Source organism: Loxodonta africana, chromosome 8 (genome assembly GCF_030014295.1).
Source record: "Loxodonta africana isolate mLoxAfr1 chromosome 8, mLoxAfr1.hap2, whole genome shotgun sequence".
Lineage (NCBI taxonomy): Eukaryota > Metazoa > Chordata > Mammalia > Proboscidea > Elephantidae > Loxodonta > Loxodonta africana.
The window spans coordinates 26,901,395-26,921,877 of record NC_087349.1 but is presented as its reverse complement, the minus strand read 5'-3'; the positions used below and the strand labels follow the sequence as shown (position 1 = coordinate 26,921,877).

Genomic DNA, 20,483 nt, shown 5'->3' with positions numbered 1-20,483 from the left:
AATCATTTCTAGCTTTTGATTTAAAGTGATGGGACTCTTCTATTTACTTGAAAACTTAGAGGTCATTGTAGGGTTATCAACTGGCTTAATTCCAGTATTATCCTGTCTTGGGGAATAGGGAGGCCCGAGGAGAGGGAAAGAGATGGGAATGGCTGGATGGTGGAACAGTCAGAACACACATGTTTATCAGTTAAGTTCACTGTCTTATATGGGCATGGTTTGTGGTGCCCCAAAACAATTACAATAGCAACATCAAAGACCACTGATCACAGATCATCATAACAGATACAATAAAAATGAAAAAGCTTGAAATATTGTGAGAATCACCAAAATGTGACACAGACGTGAAGTGAGCACACGCTGTTGGAAGAATGGTACTGATAGACTTGCTCGATGCGGGGTTGCCACAGGCCTTCAATTTGTAAAAAAATGCATGTCTGTGAAGCACAATAAAGAAATGCGCAATAAAACAAGGCATGCCTGTATTCAGTTATATTATGTTGTAATGACATACAAATTTTTGTTATTTTTCTCCCTTGGAATTCAAAATTTATATATCCAACTTGATATTTACAATTATATATTAATTGTAAATATCAAGTTGGATATATATCAAGTTGGATATATATATATATTAATATATAATTGTAAATATCAAGTTGGATATATAAATTTTGAATTCCAAGGGAGAAAAATAACAAAAATTTGTATGTCATTACAACATAAATGATGTTTATAACCACAGAGCCTACTGAGGTATCACTGTAGATCAGTAGTTGTCAGCCTCGGGTGATTTTGCTCCCCCCAGGCCCTCCAGAGACATTTAGAAATACCTGGAGACATGTTTGATTGTCTTGACTGGGGGTCAAGGGGACTGCTGGCATCTAGTGGGTGGAAGCCAAGGGTGTTCCTAAATATCATTAAATGCATCGGACAGTTCCCAACTACAAAGAATTATCCTACTCAAAATGTCAATATTGCTGAGGTTAAGAAAGTGTAGAATAGGTTTTAAAAAAATGTCTTTCTTGTGTGAATGGAGAAAAATCATAAAGACCTTCCTCAGATATACAATTGCTTGGAAAATGTAACACTTAGATACACAATTAAAAACTGCTTAATATGTTATTTCACGAGCTGAGAAGTAAATTAAAAATAGCTCAAGAATTACATTATAGCATTAAATTTAAAATGGCTGTTAAATACTGAATAATAGTTACAATAAGGAAAAAGTATACTAATCATTACAAATTGGATTACAAAACTGAACACATATGCTAAACATGTTTTTTTTTTTTGTGTGTGTAAAGAAATAAGGTAAACTCAATGTATTAACAGCTTAAATAAAAAACCCAGATTCAAAATTCATAAAGACCATATGTAGTCTCCAGAATTCTTTTGCTAGACTATGCTACCTCTATATCTTTGTATATATGAATATATAAGCACAGAAATGAATGAAAAGTATAGCCTAGCTCTATTAGGTATTAATAGCTACATACACCAAGTCAATAGAAGAAATCTAGAACGTGAGTACAGACTTACAACTCTGGAGAATGCGTGCAGACTCACAAAATCCAAAGAAATGGAACAAATTCTAATAGAGTGAAGGAAACAACAGAAGAGGATTTGAAGTAAATAGAAATCCTGATTTTTAGGGAGAAAATTCCAATATACGGAATGATCCTAGTATCCTGCAGCATCGACTGTAACATAAGCTATCATCATCAATCTTTCTCACCAGAAATTTTCAAGTAACATATCTGAAGCGTTTGTTTTCCAGAAAATATTAATGAATGCAGTTTGAAGGCTGGGTAAGACAGATTCCTATAGTATAGAAGGCAACCTTATAGCATATCATTGGATCACATCTACTTCATACATAAGACTGGGTATAATCTTTCACACAGAGAGGTGCTAAGATCCCAAATTTACCCTAATATCAATGTTTTTACTACTGGCCAAAGCTGAGTATAGTGAGGGTATATTGGGATTAGAGATGAAATATATCTAGGCATGAGGAAGTAAATATAGGAAAAAAAAAAAATTCAATGTTGAAAGGTAGGTGTGGGAGACCTCACAGGGAAAATGGAAGAGGTAAGAGAGAGAAATGCACTTAAGAGGTATTCTGTAATTATTCTAATCACAAAGAAGATAAAGAGAAGGATGACTTTCAATATAAAGATGATATGTCTAACCATGGATAGAAATATATTAAATGAGAATTACCTTCCACCAAATGAGGACAGTCAGCCAGTGCCCTTCACACTAGATGACCAATGAAGCACAGGTGTGAGAAGAAGGACTGAGTCAGTGATGATGATCTTATGTTTACCGCTTACCCACTCAAAATCTCTCACAAGATTTTCTATGTTATAGACAAAAGTATGTTTCTTAAATGAGAGCTCTACACTGGGTTCATGAAAGATTACAAATACATGATTTTACGTAATTTATGAACAGAAAGTTCATACTGGCCCTCCTTAACTCCGAATCCAAAGAAGTTAACATTAAGCTACCTCCAACACAGAGCTGACCACACAACTCACCCTTCCCAGTTCTTTATCTTCAAGGGCCAGAACCCCAGTGCTTTCTGTAAAGAGTTTTACTTTGACCACAGGTCGAGGATGGGTAGTGGTGAAATCTCCTTGGGTTCCCCATCTGCAAAGAAGGAAGAGAGATTTCTTTTAAAATACAGCATTAATTTTTTTCCAGATAGCCATATCTTCCTAGATGGGACACAAAGTAACACAGAATCTATTCGTGGCTCAGTAAGAGTTTCATCTTTGCTTTGTGTCTGACAGATGGCACAGTCAAGAAGAAAAATAACAGTAAGTAATACACTTCACATAGGGTGCAATACGAATTTAGGTTATGGTCAAGCATTATAAACGTGGCTACTGAAATCTATTATTTTATGAATACAAATGCAAATTATAACGTTTTTGCATGGCTGAGGGATATGTTCATATAAGGGGTGGTTTCTTGGAAAACTATTTTTTTCAGGCCAAAGATCTTACCCAGTCTTTTCTTAGAAAAGTCTATGATAGGTATTTTGCTTTATTTTTTTTAAAAGTGGAGGTAATTATTTCAGGTCTATTACTTTATATGGTTTTTTAAAAGTCCTGTCAAAAAGAAACAAATATGCATCATTAAAATATGAATATTTTGCAGTTAATTTACCAATTCACTCTCTTAGGAATGGAATAAGTCTGTCGACATCTGGCTTTTCAAGTCATCATAATAAAATAACATGTTTTCCTGGCTTATCTTTTAATTAAGAGGATCTTGTCTCTACCACACACCAATTCATCCTAGCTTATTTACAAACGTAACTGACACACACCTGATATTAAAATATCTTAGCAATTTTTCTCATAACTATGAGAGATTACAAGCAATGAGACTCAGCACGGCATGAATAAAACGCTATTGAGCAAAACGTCATGTAAGTGAAAGAAAATATGAAATTTGACAAAATCAGGATTCATGTTAAAAATACGCTGCCAAGGAGAAAATACCAATTTTCTTACGTTGTTTAAAAAAACGAAACAACAAAATAATTTGCCATTGCCATGGAATTGTCTAAACTATTTTATCTTGTAAATCTTTTTCAGAAAGCTTGGGAAATACAGAAAACTGAGGAAAGCAAGTAACATAAGCATTGAACAAATAATTGCGATTAGGTCTTTCTCTCCTATCAGAGTAGGTATGATATTGTACCATGTGTATAATAAAGCAAAGAGGCCATTTCAATGACTCAAGAAACTAGAATGTAGATATAGTCTGTTCTTTTGAAACTAAAGTCTTAAGCCAGAGGGAAGGGAGAGATTCAATTAGGATGGAAAAGCAGTTTAATTTCTACTCCAGATTTCTAGAAAGGGGTTAACAAAAAACCTTTGCAATTTCACAGAATTAAGATGGTCTGAGGTAAAGCAGGGCTAAAACAGGATTAAAAATAAAAGTAGATTCAGAACCAAAATAAAAGAGTAGAGAATATTTCTCAATTTACGGTATGGAATCTTAAGCCTTGGATATAGTCAGGCAATCTGGTCAAAAACCCGAGTCAATTCCCTTGGCCTATTCTTTATTCGACATCATGTGGTTAAGTCTGGAAGGCTAACCCTTGGAGGCCTTTTCTTTTATTGAAATCAAGTCATGTAGACACAGCCTAAGAGTTTCCCACAGAATTTGCTGATCTTTTAAACTAAACCCTTTTCATAAAAACTATTTTTTTGTATTAAATCAATGACATTTTTCCCTCTGATTTCAAAATCCTCTGGAAGTGTGTTTTGCTACCCTACTTTCTGTGAAATCCAGTTGAATTTCCCAGTCTACTCCAATACATGATTCTCCAAAGAGAAACATACTGACTGACCTCATTAACCATCACTGAGGCACCTTGTGTTTTTGTCTTTTAAGCTCGCCCCTCCCACCCCCTGCTATTCTATATGAATGGAAATGTGCTGCCAATTTCACTTTATTAGACAGAGTAAGACGAATCAATATCAATGCATACATAAAATGCTTTGATTGATGGCTCAGATCTCTGCCTAAATCCAAATCTCCCTGCTGGGATTAAAATTACTTAGCCTATTGCCTCCTTAATGGAAAGGTACCCAAAAGTTTCACATGTTCATAAACTCCACATGTCTGGAACTAGAATCATCAACCACCCCCAGTAGTTCTACCTCCTACATTCTCCATCTACTCAGTGATGTCATCATATACATAATCAACACAGCTGGAAATATGGAGGTCAACCTACACTCTTACTGTCTATTGAGTAACATACACAAGACAGAGATTAGAACTAAAGAGAAAATAAATGTTTGGACTTAGAAAAAAATAAACTACTATGTCTTATAATTTTTATTCAGTAAAAAATATTTTTATCTCCAAATGTTTTTAAGTGTCCCATTTGGTAACGTACAAATGTTCGAAAGTGACCAACCCGTTGAATTTGCTCATTTTATAACCTCAGGGACATGATTGCTTTTCAACCATCACAAAAACTGGCTGCCGTTGACTCAATTCTGATTCATAGCAACTGTATAGGACAGAGTAGAATTGTCCGTAGGGTTTTCAAGGCGGTAATCTTTATGGAAGCAGACTGCCACATCTTTCTCCTGCAGAGCAGCTGGTAGATGCAAATTACCGACCTTTCGGTTAGCAGCCAAGCACTTAACCACTGTACTACCAGGGCTCCCTTTTCAATCATTAGACTTGTGCAAAATTAGAGAACTAACAGGATGCTAGGAATGGTGATAAGGGGACAGGCAAGCTTTGACACATCAGACGAATCTAATAAACATAAGCATGGTCATGCATTAGAAAACAAAGTTGGCTATATAGGAAGGCATTATTAAGCTAGAGCCTGGAAGGGAACCTGGAATATCCATTCCTGAAACCAGTACGCCAATGGAGGCAGTAACTAGGTGACTATTACAGCAATGCATAAGAACAAGTTTATCTGGAAGGTCTGGCACCTCTCAGACAAGGACAGGGACTATCCAGTTTCCATGAAATAAGGAAGGTGTAAATAATATGCTTAAAAAAAAAAAAAAAACTAGTGCCATCGAGTCGTAAAGATGAGGAAAAACTGAGACAAAAGGATGTCTGCGGATCCCAACTGTAACAGGGCCAGAGGACAAAGCTTCTGTTGACATTAAACAAAAAGGTGTGATTTTAAAGGGGTGTATAAATATAAATATGTTGGCTCTTACTAAAAAAAACAAAAAACCAAACCAAACCCCCCATTGCCATTGAGTCTATTCCTACTCATAAGTGACCCTATAGGACATAGTAGAACTGCCCCACAGGGTTTCCAAGGAGCTAACCTTTCGGTTAGCAGCCAAGCTCTTAACCACGAGGCCACCAGGGCTCCTTAACTATCCTTACAAATCTCAACATTCCAGTATGCAAACATAAATGGTGACACTTTGATAATTTCTCCTGTGAAAAGTAAAAGTTAAAAAGGTATGCACAGTTAGAAAATGTTTTTGCTTTCAATAAGGGATGAATTAAAATCCATGCTCCCCCCCAAAAAGGTCGGTAAGGAGGCAGCAAGATAATAAGCCTATCTTCAATATTCGTTTCCTTCTTCCCCACTTAATTGGCATGTTTGAACACTTTTAGGAATTGATACCAGTTATTATCTTCCTACCATTTTTTTCTGTATTATGTGATATAAGAATACGCTAATCTTGCTGTCAGTTGGTTTTGACTCAAAATACATTGCCTTTCTCTGCTTCTATGACTATATTATTTATGAGGATTCAGACTTCCAGTGTAAATCTTCCAATGGATAAAATAACTACAAAGCACCTTTATGAGGTAGCCAGTTCTATCAATTTGATTTTGACATTGTACTTAACTCTATTCTTAACCAAAGACTATATGATTATTAACCTATTTTTCTTTCTAATGCCTCCATTATTTAAATGTTCAAGCTCTCTAAAATTAATACTGACACAAAATGGGAGTCTTATTTAATTTTCCAGTAGTCCAAATCTCATTCGGTTAAGAAATCATCTTTATGATACTATGACATTATTATATACACTTGGGTTTGGTTTTGAACTGTTATATAAATCTATCACCTGAGCTGTGCTATACTGTTTTAATCACTGTTGCTTTACAAGATGTTATGATATCTGTTAGAACAAATAGGAAATGGACTCTTATAAACTAATATTTTTATTCAGAAAAAAGGGAGGTCTCCCATTTATTCAAAAATGTTATTTTTGAAACATTTCTTTGTGAAGTATTAAAATTTTCCCATCTATGTAGGTCTTACACATTTATTGTTAAATTTATTACTAGGTATCTTATATATCTTATACTGAGGTCCTAAGAGATCTATTTCCATTACAGTGTCTGACTACTGTTATATAAGAAAGCCATGGGTTTTTGTATGTTAAATACTAAATACTCGAATCAATATTAAACTCCCTTTGTTCAAATGATAGTTCTGCTTTTTCAGTTTCAAATCTAATGACTGCTTTTTAAAATGTCTTCATCAAATTAGCATTAATTTTATTACAATGATTGAGCAATTAAAATAATCAAATAACAATTATATGTAATTCCAAAACCATCACTAATTTTATAACAGAAAACATTAAAAAAGTATCCAATTACACAGGTAGAAATGAAAGGTCTTGAAAGAATTGCATATAATTCTTAAGATTTCCCACACCGCAATTTTTTAATTTTAATAATTTAGTCATCTTAAAATGAAGAAGATATAACAGATTCATCCAAGAATATCTGCCTATATAAAAGTTTTGGTTCCTAATTCAAACATCTTTCTAAACACCAGATATTTGGGAGCACTGATTTAGATATTCTTGGGAAATAGAAAAAAAAATTCTTTTTACAAAAGTATTCTGCAATAGACTTCAAGCCAGGGCTTTGGAGCTAAACCAAATTCACTGCCACAGAGTCGATTCTGACTCACAGTGACGCTATAGGACAGAGTAGAATTTCCCCATAGGGTTTCCAAGGCTGTAATCTTGACGGTAGCAGACTGCCACAACTTTCTCCTGCACTAGTAGAGCAGTGGTTCTCAAAATTTATTATACATAAGAATCACTTGGGGATTTCATTAAAATGTAAATTCTGATTCAGTGTATCTGGGGTGGAATGCAAATTGACAGCAGGAGTTCAAACCATAAGGAACTGGTTGGAAGCCCTGTGTCAAGCTGGTCTGAGTTCTATTTCTGCTATTCTATGGAGGCATTTTCCAGGATAATGGAATTTGGATTCACCCAATTCATGGTAAACAGCCAAGGTTGTGCTGGGTTGTTTTTAGTTTTTCCCACCTGGTGAAAAGACAGATGGGTACCCTTCACAAGCTCACTAAGAAGGATCAAGAGGGATAATGACACTGAGAAGGAGATGAAGGGAGTTGATCAGAAATATCTGCTGGTATCGTCACCTGTGTCAAGTAGTACTATCTGCAACCATGTATCATCTTGGAGACTGGGTGTCAGCGAAACCTGTCTCACTGATGAAGGGCAAAGAGCTGTGTTCCCTGCTCTGTGCACCCTACTTCATTCACATGAGCTCCAGCATCTCTTACTTACATCAAAGAAACCCGTATCCCTTGCCTTGTCTATTGGTACCTTACTATAAGTTAACATCCTGCTCATGATGGCCACGTGTACTCTAAAAAGCCACTCTGAAATAGGTGTATATATATGTAAAACAGGTATATGGGGAATACTTGTAAAATATACCAAGTAGACCCAATATCTTACTATCAAAAACATATAAAACAAAAAACCTGTTGCCATCTGACCCTATAGGACAGAGTAGAACTGCCCCCAAAGGGTTTCCAAAGAGCAGCTGGTGGATTCGAACTGTTGACCTTCTGGTTAGCAGCTCAGTGCTTAACCACTGTGCCATCAAGGCTCCAAATAAAAAACATATAGGGCTACCTCTTTTTAACTGAATAACTTAATAATCTCTGAAAATTGGGAATTAAGCTTAAAAAGATAGTTATTAAGAGCCTGGTTATTAACTATATAAATAGAAATGAAATAATAAAACACTGATTAAAAAAATGATGTTAAACATTGTAAAAATTGCTTTTAAATACAACACTCCTGATGAATATAAGCAACTAAGACAGTTTCACAGAAAGATCTTTCTAAGCAGGAAGTGACACTTTTCAAGGAGCAGCTTTTGATAATAAGAAAGTTCAACATTTCTAAGGGATTTCACTGGGCCCATGTGTATCAACATTTTACCCAATACTGATGGGTCTAAACCAAAGTCAAGGGGAGACTGGTGTAAGAACTAAGTTTTCACGGGAACATAGATGGCTGGTGATACATCATTTACCATGGTCAAAACTGGAAGAGGTGAAGAAACTGATTTTGGGAAATTTAAGTGTCTGATTCTCACAAGCTGCCTGAAATCCAGGTGTGGACTATTGCTAACAGGCTGATAATGAAGACACAGACTTGGGAATGATTAACACGGGAGTGGTAGGAGAAACTGAGAATGAAAGAGCTTTGAAGGGTGCCCATTATAACTTCCTGATGGTAGAGACCTGAGCCTGACAAGTCCAGGCCTATTCATGTATCTGTATGCCTGTGTGGGTATGTGCATCTCAGTGCATGTGTATTATTCATTTTAAAATAAATGGGATTATTCAAGCTGTTCTATAACTTGTACTTTGATGTAACACTGTGTCTTGAACCTCTTTAGGTGTTAGTGCAGAGATTTACACTATTCTTTTTCAGATTATAAAGCATTTCCTTGTATGGCCGTGCCATAATTTATTCAACTGCTCTCCTATTGATGGGCTTTTAGGTTGTTTCCAATTTTAACTATTACAAGCAATGCTGCAATAGACATCCTTGTACTTATTCAATAGTTTTTACAGAAATATTGTAAAGGACAAAAGACCAAAGAGAATTCTAAGGCGGCCCAAGATTCAAGAATATTCTTAAATATGAAAGTTTATCATAAGTAATTAAACAGACTGATTCATAAAACGTTTATCTACGCATCCAAGTTTTACTACAAATCATCCCATTATAATTTGAACTCTAGATTTTAAAATAATGCATTATAATTCACAATTCAAGATCATTTGCTGTAATTTTCAAATTTTAGGATAAACAACCTTCTCCTTTAATTTTAAGTTAATCCACAGAACAGGTTTTAAACTTCCTCCTTTAATTTCATATTGAATATATTTATAAAAAGTTTTCATATATTTTATTAAGTTTAAGTTGGGTGTCCAATAGTGTTTATAAAAACTGCCTCACGTATTAGTGTTACTGTTGTTGACATACTTTAAAAGCTTTGAAATTTCTATCTGAGCGCTCTAAATTGACCCATGAAGAGGTTAAGCACATACCCAAAGCAATATAGCTGTGGCACTAAATAAAATTATGGCATGACTTCCTGGGCCACAAGGAAAACCTGTTATCCTATAAATGACATTGTCATTTGAGACCCCAAAGCATGCCATTCTATCCTTTTAACACCACCAGGGTAATTACTCTGCATGGCTGTACATTGAAGATGATAACCTTAATGAAATCAATGAAGCAAACATCACAACACTGTGCTGAACGATGCTGCATAAACAAAAAGTCATATTAAGTTAAAACAAAAAAAAAAAGGGAAAGAAAAAATCAATCAATATCTGAGCTTACATATTTCCCTTACAATAAAGAGTGCAGTCACAGTGAGGAAGAGATTAAAGAGTTCAGACTCCAGAAACCTAGTGTCTAGGCTCAGATTCAACTCCAACATGTACTAGCACTGAGCTTTTCCATAACTTAATAATACTTTCCTTATAAAACTGTTGAGGCATACAAGGAGATGATTCATGTTAACACCCATAAGAGCACAGCACCTGTCAAACAGAAGGTGTTCAATAAATGTTAGCTATTTTCATTAGAAGGAACCTATTAGCCACGCCATGGGAGAAAGATGTGGCGGTCTGCTTCTGTAAAGATTAAAGCCTTGGAAATGCTATAGGGCAGTTCTACTCCGTCTTATAGGGTTGCTATGAGTCGGATTTGACTCAATGGCAATGGCACGGCTGTGGTTTGGATTTTTTTATTCTTATTAGCATCTGTGGTAGTGGTATGACTTTAACTCTACTGCTAAAATATCTACCTAAAAGAAATTGATAGTTTTGAAAATTATAGTTTCATAAAATGGCCACACTAAAATCCAGACAATATCAGAGATATCCAGACAATAGCAAAGAGATAATGAGAGACCTCAAGGACTGGGAAAACACAACAACAACAAAAAAACAAAAACAGGGAAGAGAGACAGAAGTGAGAAGGAGGAAGGGAGAAAGGGGGCTGGGGGGGGAGGAAGGATTAATAAAGACTAACCTAGAATCGTTAGACTTATATACTGAGAGTTACTTAATGTATTTTTGCATGTTATCTTTATAAACTTCTTTTTTAAAAAATAATACCACCTAAGTGCTGATACAATGTATATTTTGATAGAATAAACAGAAAACATCCCTTTAAGTAACTAAATGTTATCATTTTAGGCTTTTGGGAGGACCTTTCAAAAACACTGAATAAAAATTTTTATTATGGTGAAAAGACAAGACAAATGTATTTGTTTATTCAAACATGGTAAAGAAAGAAGAAATCCTGGGATGACATCTTGCACTTATTTAAATAGAAGAATATTTGGGGGTGGGGCTGGGATTAGTGGGGGGGTAATGACCACTTTCAAAGTACTAGAAAAATCCTTTGGGCTTCATCCTCAGTCTCTCAGATAGTCCCCTTTCCCTTAAAAGAGAGAGCTCCCATTTTGTTGCCCTAAAGATTTGTGAAGCCTCAAGAATAATGGGGTAAGATTGTCCTCTAAAGTCTGTATTTCCTTTATCGAGTTTCCATGCCACATCCAGAGCAGAGAAATCATACTGCACTCATACCATTTTCTTTGAGGAAAGTCTAGCAAGCAAGTTAGCTCAAAATCAGGCTTCAGAAAGACAGAAGATACATCTCTACAGCACTTTCCTTTCTCCCCCTCAGAGCAGGGGAGTTCAAAGACATTAGCTTGAAGCATCTCATTTTAAATACAACAATCTGTCCCGTCTTCAATTACAATTTTGCTTAGGCAAACCAGTCTAAAAAAGAAAGTATAACTTTTTTTATAAGATGGAAACCACAGTTTTTAGGAGCTTATGTATAGGCAGAGAGTCGAAGTAATAGATATATAAGATAAACTGGTTTAACTTTCAAGTATAAAGTTTTGTTACATACATACAAATCCCTAGAATGAGGTTCAAATAATGAAATGCAATGATCTGTGGAAATGAGCACAATTATATTGTATAAACCAATAATTAGCTGTTTTATAGTGATTCACCTATGTGTACATTCACATTCACACTGGTCCTATTTTCTCAATCTCGAAGCTATGGTCATGGTGTTACTATATGTGGGGTACAACATCAGCCTGATTTGCTCCTACTTTTTGACATGAAAGTAAAATCTGGATGTGTTATATGAACTGGGAAAAATCTTTTGAAATATCATAGAATTAATGTATTACCCTTTAAAGACCAAAAGCACTACAAATATAGGATTCCAATGTATTGTTGTTGTTGTTAGGTGCCATCGAGTTAGTTCCAACTCATAGTGACCCTATGTACAACAGAATGAAACACTGCTGGGTCCTGTGCCATCCTTACAATCATTTTTATGCTTAAACCCACTGTTGCAGCCACTGGGTCAATCCATCTCATTGAGGGTCTTCCTCCTTTTTTGCTGACCCTCTATTTTACCAAGCATGATGCCCTTCTCCAGGGACTGATCCCTCCTGACAACAGCTCCCAAGTAGGTGAGACATAGTCTCGCCATCCTTGCATCTAAGGGGCATTCTCACTATTCTTCTGGTTGTATTTCTTCCAAGACGTCCAAAACATTAGATTATAATCACTACCAAGTTTGACAGTTGAGTACACACCCATTACTAAGTTGAAGTACCATACTTGCTTTACCGGATAACATTCAACAATTAATCTCTAACTTGACAGAAATTTAGGAAGTGTTAAAATTCTTTGGGGCTGGTCATGTGGGTGAGGATATTCTTTGTTTATGTCTTCCTTAATTTGAAGGCCTAAGACTTGACACATTAATATAATTCAGTGCATCCTATCCTTAATGGATTACATTTAAAAGCAAATGCTCCTCAGCTGCTGGGGGCCAATCCAAAGGCAAAAAGACTCTTGATCCTGTCTTGGGGCAGTAACATGGGGATTTTGAAGAGAAAATACTATGCTGAATTATGTACACGATTTTAATTCATTTCTCCTGGGAATGGTCCTCCTCTAGCCTTCCTGCTGATGAAAGCTTTTTTTTTTTCTTTCCTGAATGTTGGTTTCTTCAGGTGAAATAAAGAGACTTTCCAACTGCACAGAAGTCGTATGGTATCTGGCAGATGCCAACTGCCAGAGGAATGAACAAGTTTCATGTACTCTGGACATGTTATCAGGAGGGACCTGCCCCTGAAGAAGGACATTATGCTTGGTAAAGTAGACAGTCAGTGAAAAAGAGGAAGACCCTTGACGAGATGGATTGACACAGTGGCTGCAACAATGGGCTCAAACATAAAAACGATTGTGAGAATGGTGCAGGACCAGGCAGTGTTTCCCTCTGCTGTACATAGGGTTGCTGTAAGTGAGAACTGACTCAATGGCACCTAACAACAACAACCCAGATGCCAGGGAGAATAGAGCTGCCTGAGACCATTCCTGAGGGGGTGTGAAGATAGCCAAAAGCACCCAGCCATTCAACAAGGGCAACATGTACTGAGCAGAAGCAAGCAGATACTGAAGTATGTAACACATGGCTGGGGAAGGGGGGACTGACACCTGTCCAGGAGCATCTAATGGAGTACTAGCACTATGGTACACCATCACAAGCAACCTTGGAGGAAACGTGTTAAGTAGCAGTGTCTGATACTCATCACAGACCAGAGAATTCAGCACTGGCATCTCACTGCTTCTGGCCCCTAAGAGACCTCTTGTTGTGCTGTAAGCTGCCGTGAAGTCGGCCCCTGACTTGTGGAGACCTATGCAAATCCAGAAAAGAAACCCCTACTTGTAGATTTATGATGGCTGGTAACTAAACTTTTTTTAAATAATATTTTGTTTTCTCAGTGAAAGTTTACACAGCAAATTAGGTTCCCATTTGGCAATTTCTACATAAATTTTTCAGTGACATTAGTTACATTTTTCACAATGTGTCAATATTCTCTTTCATTGGTTCTGGCTGATCCGTTTCTAGCACTCTAGTTTCCCTGTCACACCCTCCCCCCCCCTTATATTCTCATCACTGCATTAGAGTAATCATTGACCTTTTGGTTTCATACAGATTGTTTTTGTTTTTTTAGTAGAGCACCATTCATATATGTAATATCCTTTATTTTGTGTGCCAATCTGTTATTTTGCTAAAAGGTGACCCCAGGGGATAGTTTTAGGTTCGAAGTTTAAAGAGTGTCTCAGGGCGATTGTCTTAGGGAGTATTCTAGTTTCATCTCATCCCGTAAGTCTAGACTTTTAAGAATTTGAGTTCTGTTCTGCGTTTTTCTTCCATTCTATCAGGGTCCATCTATTGTAGCCCTGACCAAAAAGGTCAGTAGTGGTAGCTGGGCACCATCTAGTTCTTTTGGTCCAGTATCTAATTTTTAGATACCTTGGAACATAACTGCTGCACAGACATGCTTTGAAAATTTGAGGACACTGAAATTGTTTTTTTTTTTGGAAAAATTTTTTATATCCATGAAATAATGGGAATCTTCTTAAAGTTTTTTAAAGGGTTCTAAAGGGTAGAAATTGCTGGTATGATCTATGTTTCTCCAACGTTTACCTAGGTGGTGCTTGAAGAGCATGCAATTAACAACTTTCTGTAATTCTCATCCTAACTTGTAGAGCCTCTGGAAAGATATTTTAATAAGCACCTAGTATGTGCCTATCACAAGTGTCCCTGGGTGGGACAAATGGTTATGTGCTCAACCTCTAGCCAAAAGGTTGGTGGTTTGAACCCACTCATCAGCACCTTAGAAGAAAGGCCTGGTGATCTACTTCCAAAAAGTCATAGTCCTGAAAATCCTACAGAGCAGTTCTACTCTGCACACAGAGGCTCACCATTAGTCAGAATCAACTCAATGGCAATGTGCCTGTCCATCACAGGCTGGATGCTGAGAATATAAAGACAAAGGAAAAAAGTCTCTGGCCTACAGGAACTCAGATTTGTGGCAAGGTGAGAAGCGTGCAGCATGTAAACAAGTATTGTAGCACTGAGAATGGTTACATACAGCCTTCCTTTTAAGGAGGAAGTTTATTGCACTACCTTTCTATGTTCACGACTTAGCAACTACTGCTGCATCCCCCGAAGGAATCACCATTGTGCTCTGAACATACCAGGCACACATTAAAGAACATGAATATGATGAATCTAGAGAAGACTATGATATAATGGAAAGAATATGGCCTTGGGAATCTAAGAGGATTTAGTTTTAATTCTGGCTTCACCGTTGTCTTCGTTATCTAGTGTTGCTATAACAGAAATACCACACGTGGATGCCTTTAACAAAGAGGAGTTTATTCTCTCACAGTCTAGTAGGCCAGAAGTCCGAATTCAGGGCATCAGCATAGGAACCTCGGGTCCAAAGGATGTGCTCTGCTCCTGGTGCTGCTTTCTTGGTAGTATGAGGTACCGATGTCTCTGTGCTCACTTCTGTCTTTTATATCTCAAAAAAGATTGACTTAAAACACAACTTAATCTTACAGACTGAGTCCTGCCTCATTAACATAATTGCCTCTAATCCCACCTCATTTATATTATAGAGGTAGGATTTACAATACATAGGAAAAACACACCGGATGACAAAATGGTGGACAATGACATAATACTGGGAATAATGGCCTACCCAAATTGATACACATTGTGGGGGGACACAATTCAATCCATAACACTGGTCAATAGCTGAATGACCTTAGGTATGTCAGTTAAACTTTTTGAGGATCTGTTTTCTTATCTAGAAAACAGAAAAATGAATAAATCCTGCCTCAAATAATAATTCAGAAGAATAAAAGAAATCAATAGTCAAAATACCTATCACAATGTCTGGCAAATTAGAAGGCATACAAAACAAATGCTTGTTCTTAAGTCATCTGAGCTCTCCAGTTCCCTAATGTCAGGGCGGAGGTGCAAAGGAGTAGGTCGTGACTGCATCTCAAACCCACTTCTCTAAGGGAAACACTGTGAGTGATCCTACAGTCTATTTGTGGTGGAAAGTGGCAGAAAATGTGTCCTTTAAGTATAGTAGAAAGCAGGTCTTAAAACGCCCTGGGTTTTATCCATATTAGACGAGGATGCAGCTTTTGTTTGTAGTTTACTGCCTTTCTGGAAGTCCATTAAAGCTGCATTAGCTACAGAAAACACGGCTAACGCTCCCCCATTGGTGAATGTAAGGCACAACTATTTTTGTGTAATCATGGTGACCAATCTTGACGTAGGAAGCATTTTGGGGAATGTTGTATCGGACAGTAAGATACCATCAAGGAAATTTATAATCCCCCAAATCGTTACATGTTCTGTTTTAAAGGAATTCTGAAACGAAAAATTTGAAATTCCAGTCCTCGTACTACTTTGTAGCAGTACACAGCTGGTGTTTGTTTTGACTGGTCTAAGGACCTTAGACTCTAGGTTGGGCTTTAGCTGTGATATATTCATGGGAAGTCTAATCTAGAAGGGAATTCTGTCTCTCTTAACATTCAGGATTCTACCCTGAAGGTCTCTCCCCATGCTTTGATTGGTACATGCAGAGGTTGACCCTGTTTATGTTCCTTTATTAACCCCGCTTTGAGCTACCATGATTACCAAAAGAGCCTTAAATCAACCAGATAGAGGTAATCATGAAAAGTGAAGAATGGTGTGATTAAGACTGTGTGTCAACTTGGCTGCACCATGATTCTCAGTGTTTATATGTGATCACCCCCATGATGGGATCTGCTGTGAGTAGCCAATCAGGTGAAAGGGATTTTCCTTGGGCATGTGGTGTGCATCCGAATATAAGTGGACATTCTGGCTTTTGCCTCGCTGGATCCTGCAGCTGCCTCCTGATCATCTGGCGTCCAGTTCTTGGGACTTGAGCCAGCAGCTTACCTGTAAATCTTGGGATTCATTGATTTTCACAGCCTGTTAGTAAGAGCCCTGCTTTCTTCCCTGCCAATCTCAGGTCTGCCAGCCCCTGCAGCTACATGAGTCAGGAGAAGCCTTGTGGTCTTGCCTGATGATGCTGGCATTCACTGTTCTTTACAGCTTGTGAACAAGAGCCCTGCTGTCTGACCTGCTGATCTTGGGTTCACCAGCCCCTGAGGCTAAGTAAATCAGGATAAGCCTCTACGCTGATCCATGGACTTGGGATATTCTAGCCTGAATGATCGCGTGAGCAGTTTCCTTGATATAAATCTCTCTCTCTATGTATATTTATATGCTTTACTGGTTTTGCTTCTCTAGAGAAGCCAGCCTAAGACATATGGCAACTGGGCTGAGTTGCCTAGAATGGCCAGAGCCAATAACGAGGCTAAGTGGTAGAACGTGATGGCACACGTAGGTGGCACATGGTACTGGAAGTAACAGGCAGGTATAGAGATTGTCAGTTTGTCATACTGTAGGGGCTTGTGTGTTGCTGTGATGCTAGAAGCTATGCCACTGGTATTCAGAAACCAGCAAGGTCACCCATGAAGGATGGGTTTCAGCTGAACTTCCAGACTAAGACAGATTAGGAAGAAGGACCCGGCAGTCTACTTCTGAAAAGTATTAGCCAGTGAAAACCTTATGAATAGCAGTGGAACATTGTCTGATATAGTGCCAGAAGATGAGCTCCCAGGTTGAAAGGCACTCAAAAGATGACTTGGAAGAGCTGTCTCCTCAAAGTAGAATCAACCTTAATCACATGGATGGAGTAAAGCTTTCGTTTGCTAATGTGGCACGACTCAAAATGAGAAGAAATAGCTGCAAACATCCATTAATAATCGCAACATGGAATGTACGAAATGCAAATCTAGGAAAATTGGAAGTCATCAAAAAAGAAATGGAATGCATAAACTTCGATATCCTAGGCATTAGTGAGCTGAAATGCACTGGTACCAGCCATTTTGAATTGGGCAATCATATAGTCTACTCTGCTGTCAGTGATAGGATAATATCCATATTTGTACAAGGAAGACGAGTTAATATGATTATTATTCAACCACTAAGGCCAAAGATGAAGAAACTGAAGATTTTTATCAGTTTCTGCAGTCTGAAATTGATCGAACATGTAATCAGGATGCATTGATAATTACTGGTGATTGGAATGCAAAAGTTGGAAACAAAGAAGAAGGATCAGTAGTTGGAAGATATGGCCTTGGTGACAGAAACAATGCTGGAGATTGAATGATAGAATTTTCTAAGACCAACGAGTTCTTCATTGCAAATACCTTTTTTCACCAACATAAACGATGACATGCAAAGAGCTGGAGATAGAAAAATAAAGGGAAGAACTGAAGGAAAAATTCAAGCCTTGAGTTGCAATAGTGAAGGATTCTATGGGGAAAATATTAAATGATGCAGGAAGCTTCAAAAGAAGGTAGAAGGAATACACAGAGTTATTATACCAAAAAGAATTAGTTGATGTTCAATCATTTCAAGAGGTAGCATATGATCAGGAACCGACAGTACTGGAGGAAGAAGTCCAAGCTGCGCTGAAGGCAATGGCAAAAAACAAGGATCCAGGAATTGACAGAATATCAATTGAGATGTTTCAACAAATTGATATAGTGCTGGAAGTGCTCACTTGTCTACGCTACCTGGCCAACTGACTGGAAAAGATCCATATTTATGCCTATTCCCAAGAACGGTGATCCAAATGAACATGGAAATTATCGAACAATATCATTAATATCACACACAAGCAAAATTTTGCTGAAGATCATTCACAAGCAGCTGCAGCAGTATATCACAGGGAACTGCCAGAAATTCACCCTGGACTGAGGAGAGGACGTGGAACCAGGGATATCATTGCTGATGTCAGATGGATCCTGGCTGAAAGCAGAGAATACCAGAAGGATGTTTACCTGTGTTTTATTGACTATGCAAAGGCATTCTTCTGTGTGGATCATAATAATTATGGATAACATTGAGAAGAATGGGAATTCCAGAATGCTTGATTATGCTCATGAGGAACCTGTACGTAGATCAAGAGGTAGTTGTTCGGACAGAACAAGGGGATACTGAGTGGATTAAAGGTAGGAAAGGTGTGCGTCAGGGTTGTATCATTTCACCATACCTATTCAATCTGTATGCTGAACAAATAATCCAAGAAGCTGGACTATATGAAGAAGAACGGGGCATCAGGGTTGGAGGAAGAGTCATTAACAGCCTGTGTTATGCACATGACACAACCTTGCTTGCTAAAAGTGAAGAGGACTTGAAGTACTTATTGATGAAGATCAAAGACCACAGCCTTCAGCATGGATTACATCTCAAAATAAAGAAAGCAAAAATCCTCAAACTGGACCAATAAGCCACGTCACGATAAATGGAGAAAAGACTTAAGTTGTCAAAGATTTCATTTTACTTGGATCCATAATCAACACCCATGGAAGCAGCAGCCAAGAAATCAAAAGATGCATTGCATTGGGCAAATCTGTCACAAAGGACCTCTTTAAAGTGTTGAAAAGCAAAGATGTCACCTTGAAGACTAAGGTGCGCCTGACCCAAGCCATGGTATTTTCAATGGCATCATATGCATGTGAAAGCGAACAATGAATAAGGAAGACTGAGGAAGAATTGACTCCTTTGAATTGTGGTGCTGGCAAAGAATATTGAATATACAATGAACTGCCAAAAAAATGAACAAATCTATCTTGGAAGAAGTGCGACCAGAAAGCTTCTTAGAAGCAAGGATGGCGAGACTACATCTTACATACTTTGGACATGTTGTCAGGAGGGATCAGTCCCTGGAGAAGGACATCATGCTTGGTAGAGTACATGGTCAGTGGAAAAGAGGTAGACCCTCAACAAGACGGACTGACACAGTGGCTGCAACAATGGACTCAAGCATAATAAGGATTGTGAGGATGGCACAGGACTGGGCAGTGTTTCGTTCTGGGATACAAAGGGTCGCTATGAGTCAGAACCGACTCCACGGCACCAAACAACAACATGGAGATTGGGGGCATTCCAAAAAAGCAGATGTAGGGTTGAAAGATGAGAAAATGATAAATTAGGGAAAAGAGATTCAGAAGAAGGGGGTTAAGGTAACCTGAGAAGTAAGAGGAGAAAATATTTATCTGGTGTGCTTTATCCAGCTGCAGAGATGGAGTAACCAGTCATGAAGGATAGCTCCTGCAGTAACGCAGGAGAAGTGCAAAGCTGGTGTTTTCTACAGGAGCTATTTTTATACGCAGCTGTTTACCACCAACTCCAGAATATGAAAGCCATTCCTTTTTCTTTCCTCCAGTAATACTTTATAGCTCTGAAGAACATTAAGAAAATCTTATATCTGTAAACAAAAGCTAAAACTCAAAGCACACTGAGGGTGCTACCATAAAACATGGGAAAAAGGTGAAAGAGAAAATGTAAGATAAGGGAACAAGATAGTGAGGTGAAGATTAATATTCATAACATGGCCCTGAAGGCTGGTCATATCTGGCCCTTAGATACTTGTCAAGCCTCATCTCAACCATCCCAATTCCTCAGTCACCTGCATCCAATAAGCATCTGCCACAGGGCATTTGCCTTTACTTGTTCCTTCATTAGTAATGCTCATTCCCGATGCCCCACCATCCCCTACCATGGTCTCGTTAACTACTCCAGTTATTCTGTTGACAGTTCAAAGTTACTTTCTCGGAAAGACTGCCCTAACCATCTCCACCTACTTTGCTGGAGCACCCCCTTCTTCAATAAATTAGACTATAATCTTATTTT

General features: G+C 37.7%; 1 protein-coding gene across 14 annotated transcripts in view; it reads right to left on the bottom strand.

Moving 5' to 3' along the window:
• CADPS2 (calcium dependent secretion activator 2) overlaps nt 1-20,483 on the bottom strand; it is a 614,350-nt gene that overhangs the window by 278,375 nt on the left and 315,492 nt on the right. For all 14 annotated transcript variants that reach the window (XM_064289775.1, XM_064289767.1, XM_064289765.1 and 11 more), the window contains exon 7: nt 2,547-2,658. In XM_064289775.1, coding sequence (XP_064145845.1) covers nt 2,547-2,658 — 112 coding nt within the window. The remainder of the gene's footprint in view (nt 1-2,546; nt 2,659-20,483) is intronic.